The following is a 21,803-nucleotide window of genomic DNA, read 5'->3' as shown; positions in this document are numbered from 1 at the left end:
ACTGGGATGCATGCACAGACCTAAAACATCAGCAACTACGTGCGACATAGACAATACAACCAACTCAAAATTAGGCCCATTAAGTGGAAATCTATATACAATGAAACATCTAGCGGTAAATTCGATTTGCATTCAATTTGCATTCGATTTTGCATTTGGGTATTTACTAAAGGCCAAATCGAATGTAAAATCGAACTTAAAACCGAATTTTACTCAAATCGCACTCAAATCGAACATCGGAAAAATATTGGTACTTTTACATAGACCAACACACAAATCCCTTATTTACTATTATTCGATTTGAAATCGAACACAAAATCGAACTTCAAATCCCCAAATGAATAGACCTGCTTCATGCTTTTGGTTTGATCATGAGCAGGTCGGATTGACACAGATATATGCATACATCAGTGAGAAGCATGCATGTATCTTACTGTAAAAATATTAGAAAGTGTTAATTTTAGATAAAATATGACATAGGATCTCCCTCTAAAACAGAACCAGCACCGGAATTTTCATAACCAGTCCTGGTTGTCTAAGTACAGGAAAAAATTGCGTAGGGTTCCACTGTACTTCACTCGCACCATGTGTATGCAAATTGCGTAGGCAGTGCTAACGCACAGCAATGCATTAACACGCCCAGTATTTCTTAGAGCGAACACATAGTGTATGCAGACACCCACCAGCCTGTTTTAAGATGACCACTTGTGCACATCATGTCCAGGAAGTGTACATCGGTACATCGGATGCTATCGCAGCGCTTGAGGTTGACCATACCCTGCCGCAAGCACTGCGAGCACTTCAGTGTAAAAACAAGCCAGGTGACGAGTACTATTATGCTGTCTTTTAATTATGTACACCTCTAAAACACCATTGAGATGCTCAGGCACGCCTGCGTTTGCACCACTACCCCATTTTTAATGGCCAGCCCCTGTTACCACCTACAAATGGCTTATCCTGTCACTCACTCTGCTGGGCAGTCTATGCGCAGTGAGTGAATGCATTGTGAACTTTCGCTAAGGTATGCACATACGCACTGTGATGCATATGCATGCACACAATGCATACACACTGCATACCATCGGCAGCAGCGAGTGTATGCATCTTATCGAGCGGGTCTGAATCAGGCTCTTAGTACAACCAGCACTGGACTCTGATCCTGTCCTGGTTCTGGAATTACAGGGGACAAAATTGCGTAGGGTTCCCCTGTAGTCTCTAGAACCAGCACCGGACCCTTTCTAGCAAGGGCCTGATGCCCCAGCCAGGGGAGCCCTATCACGGGCCCCCCAGCCGCAGCATCAGCCCTGACTGCTAGTCAGCCCAGGCCAGGGATCCCTGGGGAGTTGAGGACCCCTCCAATAAAGGGTTCCCCCTCTCCAGGGCACCCCTAACCTAGGTTGATAGCCTGGGGCTATCCCCGCCGCCCGTGGGCCCACCGCTAGATAGGGTCCGGTGCTGGTTCTAGAGATTACAGGGGGATACACAAATTTTTCCCCTGTAATTCCAGAACCAGGACAGGATCAGAGCCCAGTGCTGGTTGTGCTAAGTACAGGGGGAACCTTACACAATTTTTCCCCTGTACTTAGACAACCAGGACTGACTGGCTATGAAAAGTCCAGAACTGATTCTGTTTTGGGGGGGACCCCACGTCATTTTTATTTAAAATTTACCTCTTTCTAAGCTTGTTATAGTAAGATACATGCATGCATCTCACTGATGTCTGCATGTATCTGTGTGAAAATGAACTGCTCATACTGAAAGTGAAAGCATGAAGCATTTCTATTCATTCGGGGATTTGCAGTTTGTTTTGAAGTGGGATTTGCATTTCAATTTGTACATGAACATGCCAAATCGAACATCAAATCATTGTTCAAAACCGAACCAAATCGAATTTGATTTAGAAAATGCTTCTAAAATCTAATTTTAGTAAATGAGGTATTTGAAGAGTGATTTGTACTTTCGATTTGATTCGGTTTGAGGTGAGCTAAATCGAACTTCAAAACTAAAGTAAAATCGAACTTTGATAAATATACCCCCTAATCTCTGACCAATCGTTTACAAACGTTTATATATTTCCATAAAAGGGATAATCAAAATAATCCTTGCATCTTTACATAAAATGCACGTTTTCAAACTGTGCTATTTCCTCAAATTACCATTATTTCTTTTTTAAGTTAAAAAGTAGTTTCAAATAGTGATATAATATTGCAATCTCATTGAAATAAGAAATGTATATGGTTTAAAATATCAAATGTATTTATAGGGGAATATTCAATTAATGATACAGTTGGTGTTAAGGGGTAATGTGGCTTAAAGTTTTGTTCCTACTTCCTTCACAAGAAAAATCTGTTGTATTGTATGATTCAGCTCAGTTATCACTTCCTCCAGTATTACTGCTTAGTTATGTCACTTCATGCCTATCCGTCTTATCTCAGCAAATGCTAAGAGACAGCAAAACATATAATCCTGTTTTGCACAAGGAATTTTGTGCTTACCGGCAGAGGGTAAATAGAATCTGTAATGTGTACAGTGGAAACTTCCTACAGTACAGATATAGTTTATGCGTCCTGCCTGCCATTTGTTATCATTTCTAACACACAAAATGCTTTTTCATTTTTTTCCTAGGAACGTGTATTTGTGGTGAATGTACGTGCCATGATGTAGACCCAACTGGTGACTGGGGAGATATTCATGGCGATACCTGTGAGTGTGATGAAAGGAACTGTAAGTCAGTGTACGACAGGTATTCTGATGATTTCTGCTCAGGTAAGGAATGTCTGATAATATCTTATACAAACATATAGCTGGGAATGAACCCAATATCTGAAGATGCAGTGCATAAATAAATGTACTCTTTTAAAATGTATTCTATATTCACTTTTTAACATGCTTATGTGAAGTTACCCCTCTTCTGCAGGGCCGGCTCTTGGGGTGTTCAACCAGTGCGGTCGAACACGGGCGTCACCCCAAAGATACGGAGCGCTCATAACCGTAATTTCAGTTTTCCGGGGCACTGTCCCGCTGTTCCATCCATGGGCCGAAGTGTCCTGCTAGTGGTCAGGAGGTTGGGAGCATGCACCGCCGCAGCGCTGCTTTGCTAAGCAGAGAGCAGTGGTGCCGGTGAAACTGAATGGATGCCATGTGCATAAAACGGGAGGATGCCGCCCAGTGGCGTAAGTTCATCACAGATGCCTGGAGGCAAGTTATCATTTGGTGCCCCCCGTCCCTTCTATATTTACAGCCCTAAATGGGGTAAATATATTATGGGCGATTGAGGAGGAGCCCCTTCAGTGCTGGTGCCTCCATTATCTGCCATAGTTCTGCCCCTGTCTTATCACTCTGTCACGTAAGGGGTGGGGGGGGGTGATATATTTAAAGAGCACATGTTTCATCACTCTGTCATGTTAGGGGTGGGGATATATTGAAAGAGAATATAATTTATCACTCTGTTATGTAAAATTATTTAACATGGCAAAGTGATAAAATATAAGCTCTTTAAATATATCACCCCCCCAAACATGACTGAGTATTAAAACATGTGCTCTTTAAATATATCACTCCCCCCCCCAAACATGACTGAGTAATTAAATATGTGCTATTTAAATATATCACTCCCCCCCCCTTGGCTTGCACTTGACAGACTTACTATAATGTTTTTTACAGCCAGTCTGCCACAGCACGGCAAGGACGTCAACTGCCAGCCGCCGACGCTATGTAGTCTCCGAGTCCCGGCTCCTCAGGCAGGCAGTCATAGGGTCACGGGCGGTCACATGCTACGTGACGTCCGCAACCAGAGACCACACATAGTCCAGACATGGAGGAGGAGCACCGCTGATACTGAACGGCACTCAGCTCCGCGGCTCCTCTCTTTTACAAGCAGGCCAGGTAGGACATGGAACGGCCGGGTGATAATGGAGGAGGTGGCCCCTTCAGGGATGGCGCCCGGTGGCGACTGACTCCATTGACTCCGGCAGTTCCACCACTGATGCTGTCATCTAGGGGCATGGTCTATGGAAATTAGGCATGCCCCGTTTCAGTCGCGTGCTGGGGGCGCCAAACAATAATGGCACAGGGCTCTACTCCACCTGCCCTGCTCTTCTGGGCAAGTATCAATATGTGTAATCACAGCCTGAATTGATGGAAGCATGCTCATATCATTACTTTATATGGAGCAGGAAGCTGGATTGGGTGCTGTTGATTTTTCCTCTGCCCCTGCTGCTGATTCCCTTGGGGCACCCATTGTTCCATCTCCCTCCCCCTCCCACATAGAATCAGTGCAGTGTTGCTCTAGTGTAGGGTCCAGGGGTCCTGTCGTGGCGGCACAATTTGATACCATGGCGGACTCGGCTGTGATGACTTCCATGGCTAACTATTTTGCACCATTACTTGCTGTGTTGGCTTCAGGGTCTGTTCATGGTCACCAGTCTTGACGGGTTTCTATTTTGGTGTAGACCGCCCCTTTGTCAGAATGATGCCTGCAATCTATGTACGCTTTGGGTTTATTAATTGTGCAGCACAGTCCAGAGCTCTCGCCACTTGCGTATCATGCTCTTGCCACAACTTCTCCTGGTCCTCTTCCTCCGGCTGGGGTTTTGGCCTGCGACACTGTGTTACCTTCTTTTGCAGATGATGAGGACAGTTATAGTTTTGAGGATTACAAAGACATCGATGATGGTTCGTCATTGCAGCTGTCTAGAAGTGATCCACCTGGGACATCAGGTGGGTCGCTTCTTGGTGCAGATGAACTTTCTAGTACCTTGTCATCTTTTTCATTTTCTTTGGCTTCCCTATCTGACAATTCTAAGTGTGTAGACATGCAGCGAAATATGCCAGATTGGAGGCATCTAGGCATGTTAGGAGGGGCAGGCATTCCTGCGTGCGGATAAGTGCTGCACTAGGTGCTAGCAGGATATTATCTGTTGTGACAACATAGTGATGTTGCATGGCTTTAGAGCCAGCTTTTGGAGCAAAATTAATAAGTAGTCTTACTTTGACATTTTTGCTTTGACTGAGCAGGCTAAGAAGACGTTAAATACTGGCAAGAGCAAAGGGTGGCATGGGGCTTGATGCTTTCAAGTCCTACGGCAATTGGTTTGCTGGATTTTATGTGTTCACTGCATGTTGTTTAGAAACTAGACCAACAGAGCATGTCAATATAAAACAGTATCTCCACCTTTTTCATAGCATGTAGCGTAGCTCGAGGGGAACAGCATGGCAATTTTAAGATATAGAAGTTTTATTGTAAGCAGGATGGTGTGTTGATTATGGATTCCGGTTGCAAGGATGTGGAGGTGTGGCTTGAAGCCACTCAGCCTGCATGTCTGCACCCCATTGGTTTGTCGTACTACGGGGCTGGGTCTCATTTCCTCGCAAGTGCCTCATCCACCTCAGGACTCTTTGGACCTCATTCAGAGTCGGTCGGAAGCGGCCGCTCGGTCGTATGCCTAACGACCGCAAAACTGAAAAAGGAAGCAATCGCACGGCCGGTCGGTGGCAACCAAAGTGACGCACATATGTGAACAATGCACCTATTCTAGCTAGCGAGTGACAGCAGCTAGCGATCGAGTCAATCGTCAGTTTCTGTATGTTAATTTTCTTCTGATGGTTGCGGCCACTTGTGTTGTGTGCTAATTACACCAAAAATTTACAAAAATCCGCATAGAATAAGCCATCCCCATGAAATATATTTATTGTTATTATTCGCTAATGCAAACGCAGCTGAATAAATTACATGCCAATTAGCAGTGTTATTAGCTTCAACAATCGATTATTAGCTGCTTGCATTGTATGGCTCAAAATAGAAACATCACTCCTAACATCAGTAACATTCGATAGTATCGATTGTAAACTGGGGCGTGAGAGAGCATGTACCAAACCTCAAGCTGTACGATCAGCCAGGCCTCGAACCTGCTCGCAGAGTGACGTTTTACTACTTCCGGCCTTCTATGTCAGGTAATTTATGTACGCCCCTGAAACGGCCTGAAAACGGGGAGGAACGCCTGCTTTTTTAGTCCACCACCCCCGTCAACACCCACAAACGGCCTTTCATGTCAATCAACTTTCGGAAGCCACTTCCTGCTCATAAGTCGAACGATCGACAGCATTTTGGATCGCAAGGTCTCGTACGCACAAGCGCACAACTAACCGTACGCATGCGTGGTTTGGAAATGTCGGATGCTTATGACCAAGCGGCCGCTTACGACCGAGTCTGAATGAGGTCCTTTGTCCCCTGAGGTGGATAAGGTAGGTGAGCTTTGTCCTTCTTTTGTTTGGCAGGTCATCGAGCTGGCATGGAGGGTTTAGCAGTACGGTCCCAGCCCCGGTCACTCTACGTGCTTAGTGGCACTCTTGAGAGGCTTACTCCTGTATGCACTTAGGCATTTAGGTAAGAGTGGGCATTGTTTGATGCTTTCTTTTATTTGAATGATTAATCAGTCTGGCAGATCCAGGGCCTCTATCTCTTGCTCCCTGGCTGGGATTTAATTTTTCCTTCAATTAAAGAGCCTTCCTGACATTACCAAGAGCTTTCTTATTGTGAAAGCCTTGAAGGGTTGGGGTTACCTTTCTCCCTTTAAGCGTCTGCCAATTGATTCGGCGTTGCTCTTGCTATAATAGTGGCCGCTGCAGGTGTGTCGGTTTCCGGTTACAAAACTTGTTTATTTCCACTTGCTTTCTCTGTGGCCTTCCATGGGGCCCTTTGAGAAACAAACAGCACTCAGGGACTTGATAGTTGGAAAAAGTATAAGATGGTGTCATACTTGCTCCCTAGAGGAACACATACACTCATGTGCATGTGTGTGTGTAATACACTAAAGAAAAGGTAAAATTCTTCATAAAATATGCTACATTGATAAATGATGTCTGTGATAGTACTGTATATTTAATAATTTTTGGGGATGGTGATCACCACCATATCCTATTTACATGTACTTGTTGTTATTATTATTTAAACTAACTGTTATTTTTCCCTTTGCATGTGTATCAGTTGGTAATTGGCTATGGTGATACAGGACATTGGTGGAAGCGAATATCAGGATATTGATAACAAGGTGGTAATTACTTTTTGTTATGTTGCTGACGTCATTGGACGGCAAGACTAAGGCTCAAGCTGTCACATCACATCAGCAGAGCTGTGGAAAGTAATTACAGGAGACCATTATAAAAGGGCTATCATTTATTACTCTTTTTAATGGGTATTCAAAATCTCTTCAGATGTTTAAAACCTTGTGAGCATGAAATGCTTTGAATACTTGTACATGCAAAACATGTCGATAATTTGAGTCGGGTAATGTGACATTAATATTTAGCAAATGCCTTATACACATGATTAATTTATTTTTTCTATCCGCAGTTAGCAATGACAGACATATACAGCAATAAAACTGCAGCCTGTGATAGCAATACTTTGTGTTATAAACCACTTCTCTTTTTGCAGCTGTTGCAGTTGGCACATCGGAATTAATGCAGTGTGTATTATTATAGTTGGTATCTGTACCTTAGAAATTTGCCCCATCCAACCTTACAGTAGACTTGTTTTTTTTTGTTTGTTGTATACAATTCACATTATACTGTATGTTAATATCTGGGCTCCGTATTGGTAGTGGACAAAAAAAAATCGAAACACATGGTTAAGTGTGAGACGCCAAGCATATTGAGAGTAAGGGGCCTCCGCACCTGTGACTCGTGTTTTTTTTACAAATAACATCCAGGCATAGTCAGTGTCATGTATAAAATGCAGATCTTCCCTGGTTGTCCATATATCTGGCTGCAAGAGGAGACCACAGCAACTCGAAAAGAGAAGTTTGGGGCGCATTTGGCAGGAGTTTCAGGAACCAAGACACTTCAACTTGCTAATGTTCCACAAGCAGGACACCAAAGTTATACTTTACTCTTGTATGAACTTTCCTGACAAGATTTGGGTATTTTTATTTCCCTTTTAGAAGGCAAAGTCAGTTGTGATGACTACTTAATGGTACTGAGCAATTTCATCCCATGTTGCAGCATTTATTTCCTGTTTTGAAAAGTGTCTTCAAGGATGGCAAAGCCCCCCATCACAGTATAAGTGGAAGCCAGATCATTTCATGATCATGACACTGATGATACATATATGGTCTTCTCAGTCACCAGATCTAAACTCTCATGAGCATTTATGGGAAATTCTGAATGTCATCCAAACATTCTTAAACGGAATTCCGTATCTCACGGCTTCAAGTCTGTTGTGACTTACCTTTTACAGCAGTGGGACCCCTGTCCTCACCATGCTGGTGTCCTGCGGCTGGTCTGAGGGACACATCTGTCGGGAGCTACACTGGCTCCTGGCTGCGTTTTTTGCTCTTCCTTGAGTAGTCAGCGGTGGTTGTTGTTGTCACTTTTGTCCTGTGTGCTGCAGGAGCAACTTCTAGAAATGGGTTAGGGGTCAGCTTATGAATGACATCAGCTTGTCGCCAAGTTCGATTGCCCTGTCTATATAACTCACACTGTGTATCATACTGGTGCCAGAGTATCAGTTCTGCTGTCAGTACTCTAGCATTACTACCTGTATTGCATTCTTATTAAACCGTCATGTTTCTTCAGTTCTTCAATCATTCTGACTGACCCATCTGACGTTGTGAACCTCTGCCTGTGAATCCAACCTCAGCTTGTCTTTCCATTTTGCACCCCTGCTGAACTTTGGCTTACACTACCGTTCCTATTCTGTGCCTGTGACCCAGACCTTGGCCTCACTGCCCATCTGACTACTGATGTCTCCTCCCCTTGGGACTGCAGGTCTGGGCTGTAAGTAGCAGAGAGGCTTCCAGTGGAAGCTGCTGCTTTACCTTTCAGGCAGCCCTACACAGATTCTCTGTGCTGCAGCCAAATGCCAGTGTTATGCGCATGCGCAGCACCACCGCCACTTATGAGCATGCGCCAGTCCCGATGCCTGCCAGAGCTATTGCGCAGGAGCCAGGAGCCCGACCAGCCAGCAGCAGCAGCAGCCCCTCCCAGGTAAGAGGGCAGGAGCCACTGCTGTTCAGAACCTTTCGACATTCCGAATGCCGACAAGTCATACCACATCCTTTCCCTATATACTGTACAGTACCCTTGCCATGCTTCCAGATTAAAATGTATCTGGCAATGTAGAGCACAAGAATTTCTGATAGCATAGCCTACAATAGGCTATAATGCTCCTGGGGCTCCCCGACTGAGACTCTATTATTTATTATTACTACCAGTTATTTATATAGCGCACACATATTCCGCAGCGCTTTACAGAGAATATTTTGGCCATTCACATCAGTCCCTGCCCCAGTGGAGCTTACACTCTATATTCCCTACCACTTACACACACTTACACACTATGGGTAATTTCGTTAGGAGCCAATTAACCTACCAGTATATTTTTGGAGTGTGGGAGGAAACCGGAGTACCCGGGGGAAACCCACGCAAGCACAGGGAGAATATACAAACTCCACACAGTTAGGGCCGTAGTGGGTATCGAACCAACGACCTCAGTGCTGTGAGGCAGTAATGCTACCATTACACCGTCTGTGCTGCCCCTATTAACTAATTATGGGGTCTATTTACTAAGCAGTGTTAGGAGACAAAGTGAAAAGCGATAAGACAGTGATAAGGTGCCAGCCAATCAGCTCCCAACTGCCATCTCACAGGCTGTGTTTGAAAAATGACAGTTGAGAGCTGATTGGCTGGCACCTTATCACTTTCTTACCACTTTTCACTCTGTCTCCTAACACTGCTTAGTAAATAGACCCCTATATCTCTGGTCTTCTGTGCTTTCCATAAGCAGAAAACATGTTGGCAGAGATGTGGGGAACTTTCAGAAAACCGTAACTTAAATGCTTGATATCTGAGTATGAAAAAACTCACTTTACTTTATCAGTGTGGCATTTCTAACATTTGTCATTGTTTGCTTAGAGTTGGCTTTGATGGAAGTGCTGTTATTACTGGTACAGGTCATGGACAATGTAACTGTGGGCGATGTGATTGTAAAGAAGGATGGACGGGAAGGAAGTGCGAACACCCACGATCCTGCTCTCTGTCAACAGAGGAAAGCAAAAAAAAATGCCAGGGAAGCTCCACTCTGCCATGTTCTGGAAGAGGTATGTCACATATTCTCCTGATAAATAACATTGCACAGTACATCTACACCAAATGTGATTAGATATTGATAAAGGTTTTAATATTCAGTAGTCATCATAAAAGTACTGTAGCACTGTTCTGTAGCATTGCTGGAGCTAAATTTATTGGTAATAAAAATAATTTATCTATTTGTAAAATCTTTTGCCAGGAAGAAATTCATGAGCGTTCTCATTTTCAAACATATACTGGGTCAAACAGAGTTTCTTATTGCAAAGTAAGGCGTTTATGCATTAGTTACACATATGCATATATTGAGTCATTGGATTGGTTAATGTGTTTAGAAACCATAATATGCTTCTGAATGGGGATCTACGGTAATAAGGGCATTGTGCTGCACAGCGCAACCAGGAGATATTTACAGGGTGTGGCAACTTAGTATCTGGAGACGTGACCACGCCCTGTTGTGTACACACCTGGGCCCTTCTGTTTAAGCACCTCTGCATGAAGGGGCATGGCCATATCATTTTGGGGTGTGACTGCACCACCATGGCAAGCCCCTTCGTATCTAGACTCCCCTGGACAGATAATTTGATAACTTGTATAAAGAGTGTTTTGAATATTTGATAGGCAAAGTGAACCCTGAACCCTTTACATGGACTTCACAGACATGAGACCAATGTCTGGTATCATGTTACAGTGGTATTGTAGTTAGATGGCAAATTAAAATGCCAGATTGTGTTGTAGTGTTTATCTAATTTGCAAAAGTGAATTTAAGGTTCACCACCATAAGACCATAAGCTAGTGTCCCATGGATTGTGCCATGAGCTTTCTGGCATCTTAGGAAGGTAATATGCAGTATATGACAGAAGCTTCATATACACATGTTGGCGAAAAACAACATGCACCTGGTGCTCTAACCTATCAGCCTTTCAATTTTCTATAAAAAAGTAGCCCTTTTCCACTTACCTACCATCATTTAAATTTCATTTGAACATATTCCTGATTGCAGTTTTTGACGGTTTAAGGAGGGCTCAATCCCTAACCAAGATGGCTGCCATTAGGTCTTCTGCAAATGTGCGGTTCCATTTTGGCACTGTAACTGAGAAGTACAGTGAGACACAGATGTGTCCCACATAGTTCTGAGAGACCCTGCGATATCCTGCATTACATGCCTGCTATCACCGCTTACACAGGTACCGCTACCCACATACAGTCATCGGCTTGTTACCTGTATGCTCTGCACAAGCTCCCCTCCATGTTTGTATGTGCAAAACTGTGAGAGTACGGCTGTACAATCACATTACTGCTTAATAAGCCACCCCACTGGTAAAGTACTTGGCTGTTCTGTGACTTTGAGGGATCCACTGGTGTGTACTATTACTCTGCTATTACCATCACCAATAGTACACACATATTCAACAGTTTTCAAAAAAATATATATGCACGGACCTCTAGTAACATCCATGTGTGTGAACAAGCTATCTTTGCCACACTTTCCTAATCTATAATATCCTGCATCTTCTCACAACATGGCTACCTAGAAGTTGACAGCCTCACTGACATGCAGTTTCTTCCATAGATCAGGGCACATACCTATTTGCAAAGGAATTCTGATTAAGCCTAAAACAAAATAGTGCTTGAAGTTTAGTTTTATCTCTCTTATCGGCAACACATTGGTTGAAAACAGCAATAAATCCACCAGGTAACTTATTGGCTTATGCTGGGTACACACTGACAGATATATTGGCCGATCAATTGATCGGCCAATATGGGTGTAGTAGGTATTACCACCGGCCGCATGGTTCAAATCCCGACAGCGGAAGCCCGGCAGGGGTGAAGATCCCGATGGCTAATTAAGGTAAGTGCTGCTAACCCTACTCCCTACCCTAACCCTCCCTTAGGGGTGCCTAACCCTAACCTCCCCCCCTAGTGCCTAATCCCCCTCTAAGTGCCTAAACCTAACACCCCCTTCCCTGCATCATAAACCTAAGTCTCCCAGGGGGCTTCCTAACCCTAACACCCCCTTCCCCTAGCCTAAACCTAATTTTCACAGAAAATACCGTGACAAGCGCATGCGCCGACCACCCGTCGTTAAGCCCCGCCCCGTAATTAAGCCCTGCCCCAACGATCGCGACGCCCCTCACTCAATTGCACTTACCTTCAGTGAGCGGGGCTCCTGTGATGTCCTCCATGGCTCCGGTCAGCTGACATCCCATCCTGCATTGGGACCCGGTCACCTGATGACCGGGTCCCAGTGAATGATGGGAGACCAGCTGACCGGAGGGAGGACATCCCCGGAGCCCCGATCTCCGGTCCCTGGACTCAGGTAAGTTTTTTTTCACTATATATACTTTTTTTTTTTTTTTTTAAGCAGTCATCAGTGTGCGGTCTGTTTAGACCACACAGCTGATCACTGGGGCCGGCTCCAGGCTCTGCTCTGCCTGTTAGAGCGAAACAGGAGTCCGGTAACCGGGGGAGACCCTGGATAACGCCACCTCCAGGTGTTATTATCACAGGGTTTCCCCCGGTATTCTTTTCACAAATTATTTTTAGTAACTACCAGGCAGATCGCATTTCCCATTACAATGATGGGAAATGCGATCTGATTACTAAAAATAAGTGATATTTAGGGGTTGGAGTATTATTTTACGAATTCTACTCCAATTGCCCTTTAGTAACTTTAGGTGAAAGTAAAATAATGTGAAAAGGGTGTGAAAACACCCTTTTTCACTTTATTTTAGTAAAAATAATGATAATAAATAGAGCCCAAAGTGTGTAAATGTGTTTCCTCAATATGTAAAATATTTCTCAAATAGCAACTTATGTTTTATGTATTATTTTATATATTTATTAAATACTTATATATATTTAGATGGTTATTTGGAATTAAAGTAAGTGGTAGAATTACCCCTTGAATACAGTACTGTATGTCTGATATACCTCTGGGGGTACACGTCACATGTTGAAGTCCATAAAATCTTTAGTACCTGAGGCTAAGGATTATCCCTCATAGTAAATCAGCACATTTTAGTTGCAGCATCAGTTTGTGTATATAACAATACATGAAAGTCTCCAGCATGCATAAAACTATGTGCATCTTTGCTTCAATTTAAAGACTAGGGGCCCGATTCAGAGCCGCTCGCAAGCGGCCCGATGGTTGCCCACTGTGAGCGACTGAAGTTCCGTCACTACGGGGCTCGCAACAAGACGGGGCGGCTGTTGATGTTGATTGACAGTTCGCCCCATTTTGTGGGTGGCTGGACAAACGCAGGCGTTCCCTTAGGAACGCCTGGCGTTTGTAGGAGGGCTGACTGACATCACTACTGATGTCAGTAGTGGACTTCTTGCTCTATTAGAGCAAGAATTCCACCCGGGCAGTTAGACACTACCCCAGGGTCTCGTCGCAAACCTGATGGTCTCGATAATCATGACGGTCTCCAGCCCGCTCGCATAGCTGTGGGTGGTCACCCACAGCTTTTGCGAGCGGCTGGAGACCAAAAAAAAAAACGCCCACATTCACAGCGAGCGGCCACCAGCAGCGAGCGGCTCTGAATCAGGGCCTAGATGCACTAAGGCTAATTTAGTACCTTGTCCATTATACAAATGGTGCACAATTTCAGGGCCAGAGGTCACTAATGTTGGATAAAATTATGTACTTATACATAGTAATGCAACAAATAAACTATGTAGTCTGATTACTTATAAACTGTCATAGGGTTGTGATTTGATTGGCAGACAGCGGGAGGGAAGCATTTGTACGATGAAAACAAGTACGGATCGACAGAGCTCTATCAGTGTAAGAAAAATATAGCTGGAATTACAGTATCTTGCGGAAGGACACAGGGGTCTATGTACTATGCTTTGGAGAGAGATAAAGTAGACAGATATAAAGTACGAACCAATCAGTTCCTAACTGCAATTTATGTGCGAAAATATGCTAATGTCTGCTAACAGAGGGCCTGATTCAGAGCTGGACGGATTTGCAGAGCCGCACACAAGCAGCTGTGCAAATCCATCCATCTCATATGCAAATGCTGAAGGAGGTGTCCGACACTCCCTTGCTGCATTTGCGATACCAGCACTGACATTGCAGGCTCACCGATGGTCGCAATGGTTGCTCCTTTGATCAGGCTGTGGGAGCTGAAGCTTCCCGCAGCCTGGCTGGGGCCCCCTTTTCCGGGAACGGCAACCAGGTACGCCCATGCTCTGCCTCCCAAATGCTGCAGCATGTCAATCATGTTGCGGCTTGGGAGGGTCTGCAAGCAACATCGCAGGACCAGTTCTGCACATGCGTAGAATGGGTCCTGCGCAGGCGCAGACTCCTAACAGTTGGAGATGTACGTTCATTATGGGATAAACGTACATCTCTGAATGAGGCCCAGACTCCCCACCTGAAATAGTGTGTGACTGACTGAGCAAATCATGCTAGATCACCTTCCCCTAGCTGCGTGTGTAGATCCTCTGGGGTTTGAGAAAACACCACTATCGACACAACATCGGCCGCACAATGCGTCCTCGAGTAAGTCCTGGCCTGCACAGATATCTCTAAAAATAGCCTCTGAGACTGTGGTTGGGACTGCGGTTGGGAACGCAGACACAACCTTGGAGCTCCCATAACACGCCCACAGTTCCGGCCTCCTTATACCTTCCCGACTCCACCCAGGAACACCAATGGATTGCTGTGGTCTGCTCAGCATCCTGCGATCACGGAGATATTGTGAATGCCGTGTATAACTACAGTTAGTGCAGTAAGGCTTTCCTCTATATTTCATCAGGGCCGGATTAAGGGCAGGGCGACAGGGGCGGTCGTCCAGGGGCCCGCACACATAGGGGGCCCCCACACACTGTCCCCAACCCCTGGCCACATGCCCGGCGAAAAGGTTGATCGCGATCTACTGGAAGCTCGCGGAGCTCCCGCCCGTAGATCGCGATCAACTAAGGTAAGTGGGAACGTTGGCCTCTGAATACAGATAGCTTCAGAGGCCATCGTTCCCAGTGATGCATTGCGCGGGTGACGTCATGACGTCACCCGCGCACTGCAGAGGAGAGGAGCCTGCGCGCCTCTACTGGATCCAGTTAGATCCAGCAGACAGCGGCAGCAGCAGTAGCAGTGATGGCGGGACTCGGGAGCCGTGACAGCGTGGGGCGAAGACAGGTAAGTTTTTTTAACAGGGGTGTGGGAGGGGAGGGAGAGCTACTGGGGGCACTACTTTATGGGGCACATCTACAGGGGGCATTTAAGAAGAGGCACAACTACTGGGGGCATTGCAAGGGGCACAACTACTGGGTGCATTTAAGAAGAGGCACAACTACTGGGGGCATTGCAAGGGGCACAACTACTGGGGGTATTTAAGAAGAGGCACAACTACTGGGGGCAATGGAAGGGGCACAACTACTGGGGGTATTTAAGAAGAGGCACAACTATTGGGAGCATTGCAAGGGGCACAACTACAGGGGGCATTTAAGAAGAGGCACAACTACTAGGGGCATTGCAAGGGGCACAACTACTGGGGGTATTTAAGAAGAGGCACAACTACTGGGGGTATTTAAGAAGAGGCACAACTACTGGGGGCATTGGAAGGGGCTCAACTACTGGGGGTATTTAAGAAGAGGCACAACTACTGGGGGCATTGCAAGGGACACAACTACTGGGGGTATTTGAGAAGAGGCACAACTATGGGGGCATTGGAAGGGGCACAACTACTGGGGGCATTGCAGGGGGCACAACTACTGGAAGCATTGGAGTAGGTGCTCAACTACAAAGGGCATAAAAGAAGGGGCACAAATACTGGGGGCATTGGTGGAAAGGCACAAATACTTGGGGCATTGCAGGAGGGGCACAATTACTGGGGGCATTAAAGAAGGGGCACAACTACAGGGGCATTGAACGGACACAACTACAGGGGGCATTGCAGGAGGGGCACAACTGCTGGGGGCATTGCAGAAGGGGCACAACTACAGGGGGCATTGGACATCAGGCCGGTGTGTGTATGTGTATATATATATATATATATATATATATATATAATATTTATTTATATATATAACTTATTGATGGGGCCTCCCACATGTTTGTTGCCCAGGGGCCCCCACAGACCTTAATACGGCTCTGTATTTCATGCATGTGCAGAAGCAACAAATCGCTCAACTGCCTGAACATTAGCATAGTGTACAACTCTGTATAAAGCCTTTAATACAGTAGCTCAGCATTGCAGATATCCCTGTGCACCTTTGCTGGGTGTAGTATGTATTAACGCTGGCCGTGTGGTCGGCGGTTCAAATCCCGGCAGCAGAAGCCCTGGCAGAGGTGAAGATCCCGATTGCTAATAAGGTAAGTATAACTAACCCTATTTTGCCCCCTAACCCTAAACCTCCCTTAGGGGTGCCTAACCCCAACCCCCCTCTAAGTGCCTAAACCTAACCCCCCCTTCCCTAACCCTGTCTCCTGGGGGGGGCCTAACCCTAAGTCCCCCCGGGAGCCCTAAAACCTAACACCCCCCCCCGTAGCTGTCCTTTGTTTGGTATGCCTGGCATCGGGTCCCCGGCGTAGGTCTAATGACAGGCGTCGTCATTAGTACCTTGCCGGGATTAGACAGTAGGGAAGCCGGCGGTCGGTGTTTAGACTGTCGGCTCACTGACTACATCCCCCTCTGCTTGGTGTGAAGAAAAGAGAACGACTGGAATCCTGGCATCTCGCGGCCATTGCCACTAAAAAATACCCCCCCGTAGCTTGGAGAACCATGACAACTTTACTAAACTGCATATTAAAGTTAACCCTATATTCTTCACTCTGCCCCTAACATTCCCTCATCATTCTATTATGCTCCTCTCCATAGCTCCCAACTTTTTATGAGGTGGATTGGGGACAAAAGTGTGTGCACAGGGAGGGACATAGTCATGCATAACAGGGTGTGCCCAACATGTCACACAGCCCCATATCATTCCTCTACGCTAAATGAACCCTTTGAATGCTGCACACCATGGCAGATGTGCGTGGCCCACATCACAACTGCTTTGCTATCCAGAGCAGCTGTCAGTGGAACATAACTTTCAGCCCGATCAGGACAAAGCTGTGTATATGACATTATCTCCAAGTAACAGCAACATGTTAGTTTTATTTTATCTCTCTAGATAGCAGGTTTCTAGATAAGAAGTCCCAGACACAATTATTGTTGATAGCGGATCATAGTAACTAATTTTAACTGGAATTGTGTTTGTCATTGTTATGCAGCTGTTCCTGAGCTAGACCAGCAAGTTCATTCCTACGGTAGTATTTATTTAACAAGAATTTGCACAACAGTTATGCAATACAGGGAATAATTTACAGTACAAATCATAAGAATTGAATGGCATAAATACAAGTTTACAGATTGATAGATGTACTGTATAAGAGTGAAGAGTTTATACTGTGTATTAGGAAATCTAGGCACGATACATGTATATAACATTGGCTGCTGTATAAAAATCTACAATGTGTGAAAAAAAAATAAAAAGCATTTTATTTATTGGCATCTTCCAGTTAGAAGTTCAAGAAAGTTTGTTAATGTATCTTACTGTACATTTCATCGTAGACAACTTGTTTCTAAACTTCTGTGTCCAAAAATATCATGACCTTATCATTCGTGAGGAATAGCTACTTGAGACAGTCTTTACCCCATGCCGTCAGCTTTTGTTAAGGCTGAAAATGGATTACATTTTTAGACTTTTAAGAACTGGTTTACACTCTGTGCACTTGTCTGAATTGCTTTAAGTACACTGGAGTCTTGATTTAACCTGCTGCAGCTATTGCTGCATGTGGCTTACTACAGTAACAAATGTAATCCTTGCCAGGAGATTTCACAAATTTGACAATTTGTTATTTTCCTGCACAAGATTGATTTGCAGTTAGTGGTGTGATCTGTTAACTAGTATTTATTGCTAGTATTAATATCTGCTATATATGATATATTATTCATATGGAGAATTAAGACTAATTATTATGGGGGCGATGTATCAAACCATTATAAAGAGGACAAGTGGAGAAGTTACATTCTATATAATGATAGCTAGATACTGATTGGTTGCTATAGGTAACCTCTCCACCTGTCCTCTTTTGAAGGTTTGATACATCTCGCCCTAATTCCAATACCTGATCTCATCAGTCTTTTTTCTACCCATTGCTTTCATGTATTACAGGATTTCCATTCCAACCAACTAGTTGGATGGTTGGAGAAAAGTTGGTCTGCTGTATGGCCAGCATTGCACTGCTGTTCTGTACATTGCACATTGTATTTGAACATACACAGTACTTTATTTGCAACCTCTTTCTCCACCATATTGTGATAGGTGATGGGTTAGTGCTTTGTGTTTTGATGTACTAAAAAAGGTTTCCCATCAACTTAGGCTTTCTATATAGACAAGCTTTGTATTTCTCAGGAGCACAGTACTAATGGCTTTAATGAAAAAAATAATAGCATAGCCCCTATTCTTTTCTGCCTCTGAAATCTCTGAGCAACTAAGCTGCTAACCACTCTGTCTCTCTAGTGTTGGAACTCATAAAACTAAGGAGCTGCTACCTATCATTTTTTTAAATGTACCTGATAAATGCTAGTTAGAAGCTGATTGGTTGCTCTAGGCAACTTCTCCACTTGTACACGTCCACTCAGAAGGTTTACATTTCCTCTCTATAGTCAGTCTCTCTTTCTGCAGGGGCGGTTTAAGAGAGCAGGTAGGCCTGTGTACAGTCTCTACATGGGTCACCCTTCTCTTGCCAGACTCTGGTACTGTGCTTGCACTGATCTGCTGGAACATCACGCCATTTTCCCAGTGATTGCTGTACTGTACATGCGCAGATTTATGTGGTGCTGAAGGACAGGTAAGTATAGTGTATAGTATGAGTGCAGGGTGTGTGGTGTGGGTCCCCTGGACACCACATACCCTGCTCCCATTATAGATACGCCATTACCTTTCTGTCTTCACCTGGTCAAGTAATGCAGCTTATCTCACCTGCAGATACTCTCACTGGCTACATGCAGGTGACACAATAGGCCCTTGTTCATCTTCTCACTGAGAGCTAGGCTGAATTCTCCAAACTGCCCATAGGTGTGGTCGCACCCCTGTGTAATCCTGTAGGGGAGGGTACTAAAGTCACACATAACAAACCAAGGGACCCTCGGAGTCTCAAATACCAAAGTACAGATTACAGGCTGTATAGGAATAGGAGGATAGCATGAAAACATAAAGATACAGTAATAATGAGCTCTATTGAAATGTATTACAGATAGATGTTTCATTATGTTGTGATATTCAGCTTTAGATATCAGTTTCTATAGCTAAAGAAATTAAGGTCAGAACAATGTGCAGCTTCAAAGTTTCTGTAAGTATGATAGAACCTCTAAATAGCCAGGACATGTTACATTTAAAATTTGTGAATTTATTTTTAATATTGGAAATGTTTCATTTTCAGAGAGCTTTGCAATAACTATTTAAATAAATAAAAATAGGAAAAAACCCTTATGCTATATTATTTCAATTCAGATTAACATAATTGAATTCTACAAAATATGACATATAAACTGAGTAATCCTGTTGCACATTGAATTGTCAGTCTATGAAGCCCAAACTGTGAGGCATTAAGGCCCCCATACATCAGCAATCTGAAAACCACAATTGAACAATTTGAAGATTTGTTGCTCGATGTTAGGATTTCCCAATCTAGCAATCTGCGACCATACATTACAGATCTTTTTCAGTGATTTGCAGATCGATTGCAGCAAACTCAGATCTGCCATTCTTGAAAGGCCCACCATTTTACTAGTAATGGTCTGCAAATCTGCTGATCATCTCCATACACTAGCAATCTACAGCCCCAATCCATCTGTGACATCCAACATGTTGGACAATCTGATTTAACAATTCCAATCACTTTTTGGTTGCAATCTGTGAAGCCCATACAGATTTTTATACACAATTGATTGCAAATTGCCGAATTGCCACAATCGATTGCTGATGTATGGGAGCCTTTAGAGTATAGTGCCCCTCTGAGCATTGAAAGAGAACACCTGAGACTTCATTACACATAATTAATCAGGTTTCTGCTTTCCAACCTCTCTCCTCAGTAATCCAAACTCTTCTGAGGATTATGCAGTTCACAATCAGTCTCTTCTTATGACTACATTATTTACTTGAGGTAGAACAATCATATATTCTGTAATTATAACATCAGTTTAAAGTACATTATTTAACACATGTAGAGTAGGGGTCTCCAGAGTATTTGGACCACTGCTCTTTGGATTATTGCACCATTGATGTCATGGTTATGGATGTAATTTATGGACATGGGAAAATGCAGAAACAATGCTAAAGCTCTTTCTTACTGCTTTATAACGCAGGCTGGTTTATGGGTGTATGACAATGTGGATATTTGCTATGAGATGTATGATTGTTCTTGTAAAGACAAAAAGAAGAATTGCAGGACAAGACGTCTCTATGAATGTCATAGTTGGGATTTATCAGGAGTCTGCAGAGCTCTGTTTGCCATGCAGTATGTTCAGGTATTGGCACTTCACTATGCTGGTGATTGAGGTTCAGCAACTACATAGTAGATCACCTTTGCTCCACTTGGGTATATTTTCTAAAGTATGTGTAATAATATGAGCACTTATGTAAATATATTTAATTAAAACTAAAGATGCACAATTGTGACATAGGATATAAACAGTCTAGTTTCATGGTTATCTAGTAAGTGGTACTACCTTGTGTAAGAGTGTACACTATATTTTGAGAGGTATTGGAGCATACACACAGTCAGATTTGTCAGATCTGTCAGATGAACGATTGAACGATTTTACCAAAGATTTGAACGATTTCTGACTGCATTAAAATTAATGGAATCGTCAAAGTCTGACTGCAAACACATCAGATGTCAGATATCCTTATCTGACCATCGGGAACGCTCATCGTTCAAATCGTTCATCTGACAGATATGTCAGATACCTTCTTGCGAGGTTCCCTGGTGAAAACCGCCGGCACATTAGACTCCGCGCCTCAGGAATAGTTCTAGCCAATTCCCTGAATACGGGTAGCATCCACAATCCGTCTGAGAGTTTGTGACAGTGGTGAAATGTGTATCTGTTTCCTAAAACTGTACGTAGTGAAATTGATACAGAGAGAGTCATAAAGTATAATTAGAGATGAGCGGTTTGGATTCCATGGAATCCGAACACTCCTGAACTTCTGGGATAGGGGCAATCTGAGCCGCAGTTCGGATCTCCCTGTCTGCCTCGGATTCCTAGCCAAGTCAAAACCTCGAGATCCCGCTGTTGGATCTCGCAGTTTTGGCTCAGGTGCCAATTTCAAAAGTCCTATTGAAATCAACGGACTGACTTCTGATTGACTGAGAGAGCAATCTGTGACGGCTCTCAGCCAATCAACGATTCCCCGTACACTTTAATGGGGCAGACGAACGCAAGATGGTGGCCTCCACCGCACCAAGGACACCGCCACCCACAGTGCCGACACCACCAGCACCCCAGCGTGGAGAACACCACTAGCACCCCAGCACTGCTGACACCACCGCCACCCGTGCCATGCAGACACCGCTGGCAACTCCGCAATGAGGACATTGCCGACACAACCGGCATTCCTGCAGTGAGGACACTGCCGGCACCTCCGCACTGCCAACACTCCCGCGTTGAGGACACTTCCGGCACTCCTGCACTGTCGACACTGCTGGCACTCCTGCACTG

At 44.4% G+C, this 21,803-nt stretch overlaps 1 protein-coding gene across 1 annotated transcript in view; it reads left to right on the top strand.

The window, feature by feature from the left end:
• Nucleotides 1-21,803, top strand: part of ITGBL1 (integrin subunit beta like 1) — a 407,377-nt gene that overhangs the window by 216,894 nt on the left and 168,680 nt on the right. The window contains exons 6-7 of the mRNA XM_088456594.1: nucleotides 2,626-2,766; nucleotides 9,951-10,097. Coding sequence (XP_088312720.1) covers nucleotides 2,626-2,766; nucleotides 9,951-10,097 — 288 coding nt within the window. The remainder of the gene's footprint in view (nucleotides 1-2,625; nucleotides 2,767-9,950; nucleotides 10,098-21,803) is intronic.

This window comes from Taudactylus pleione, unplaced genomic scaffold, assembly GCF_031769625.1.
Source record: "Taudactylus pleione unplaced genomic scaffold, aTauple2 ptg000041l, whole genome shotgun sequence".
Taxonomy (NCBI): Eukaryota; Metazoa; Chordata; class Amphibia; order Anura; family Myobatrachidae; genus Taudactylus; species Taudactylus pleione.
Note: the sequence above shows the minus strand (reverse complement) of the source record. Positions and strands in the feature narration are given on the sequence as shown.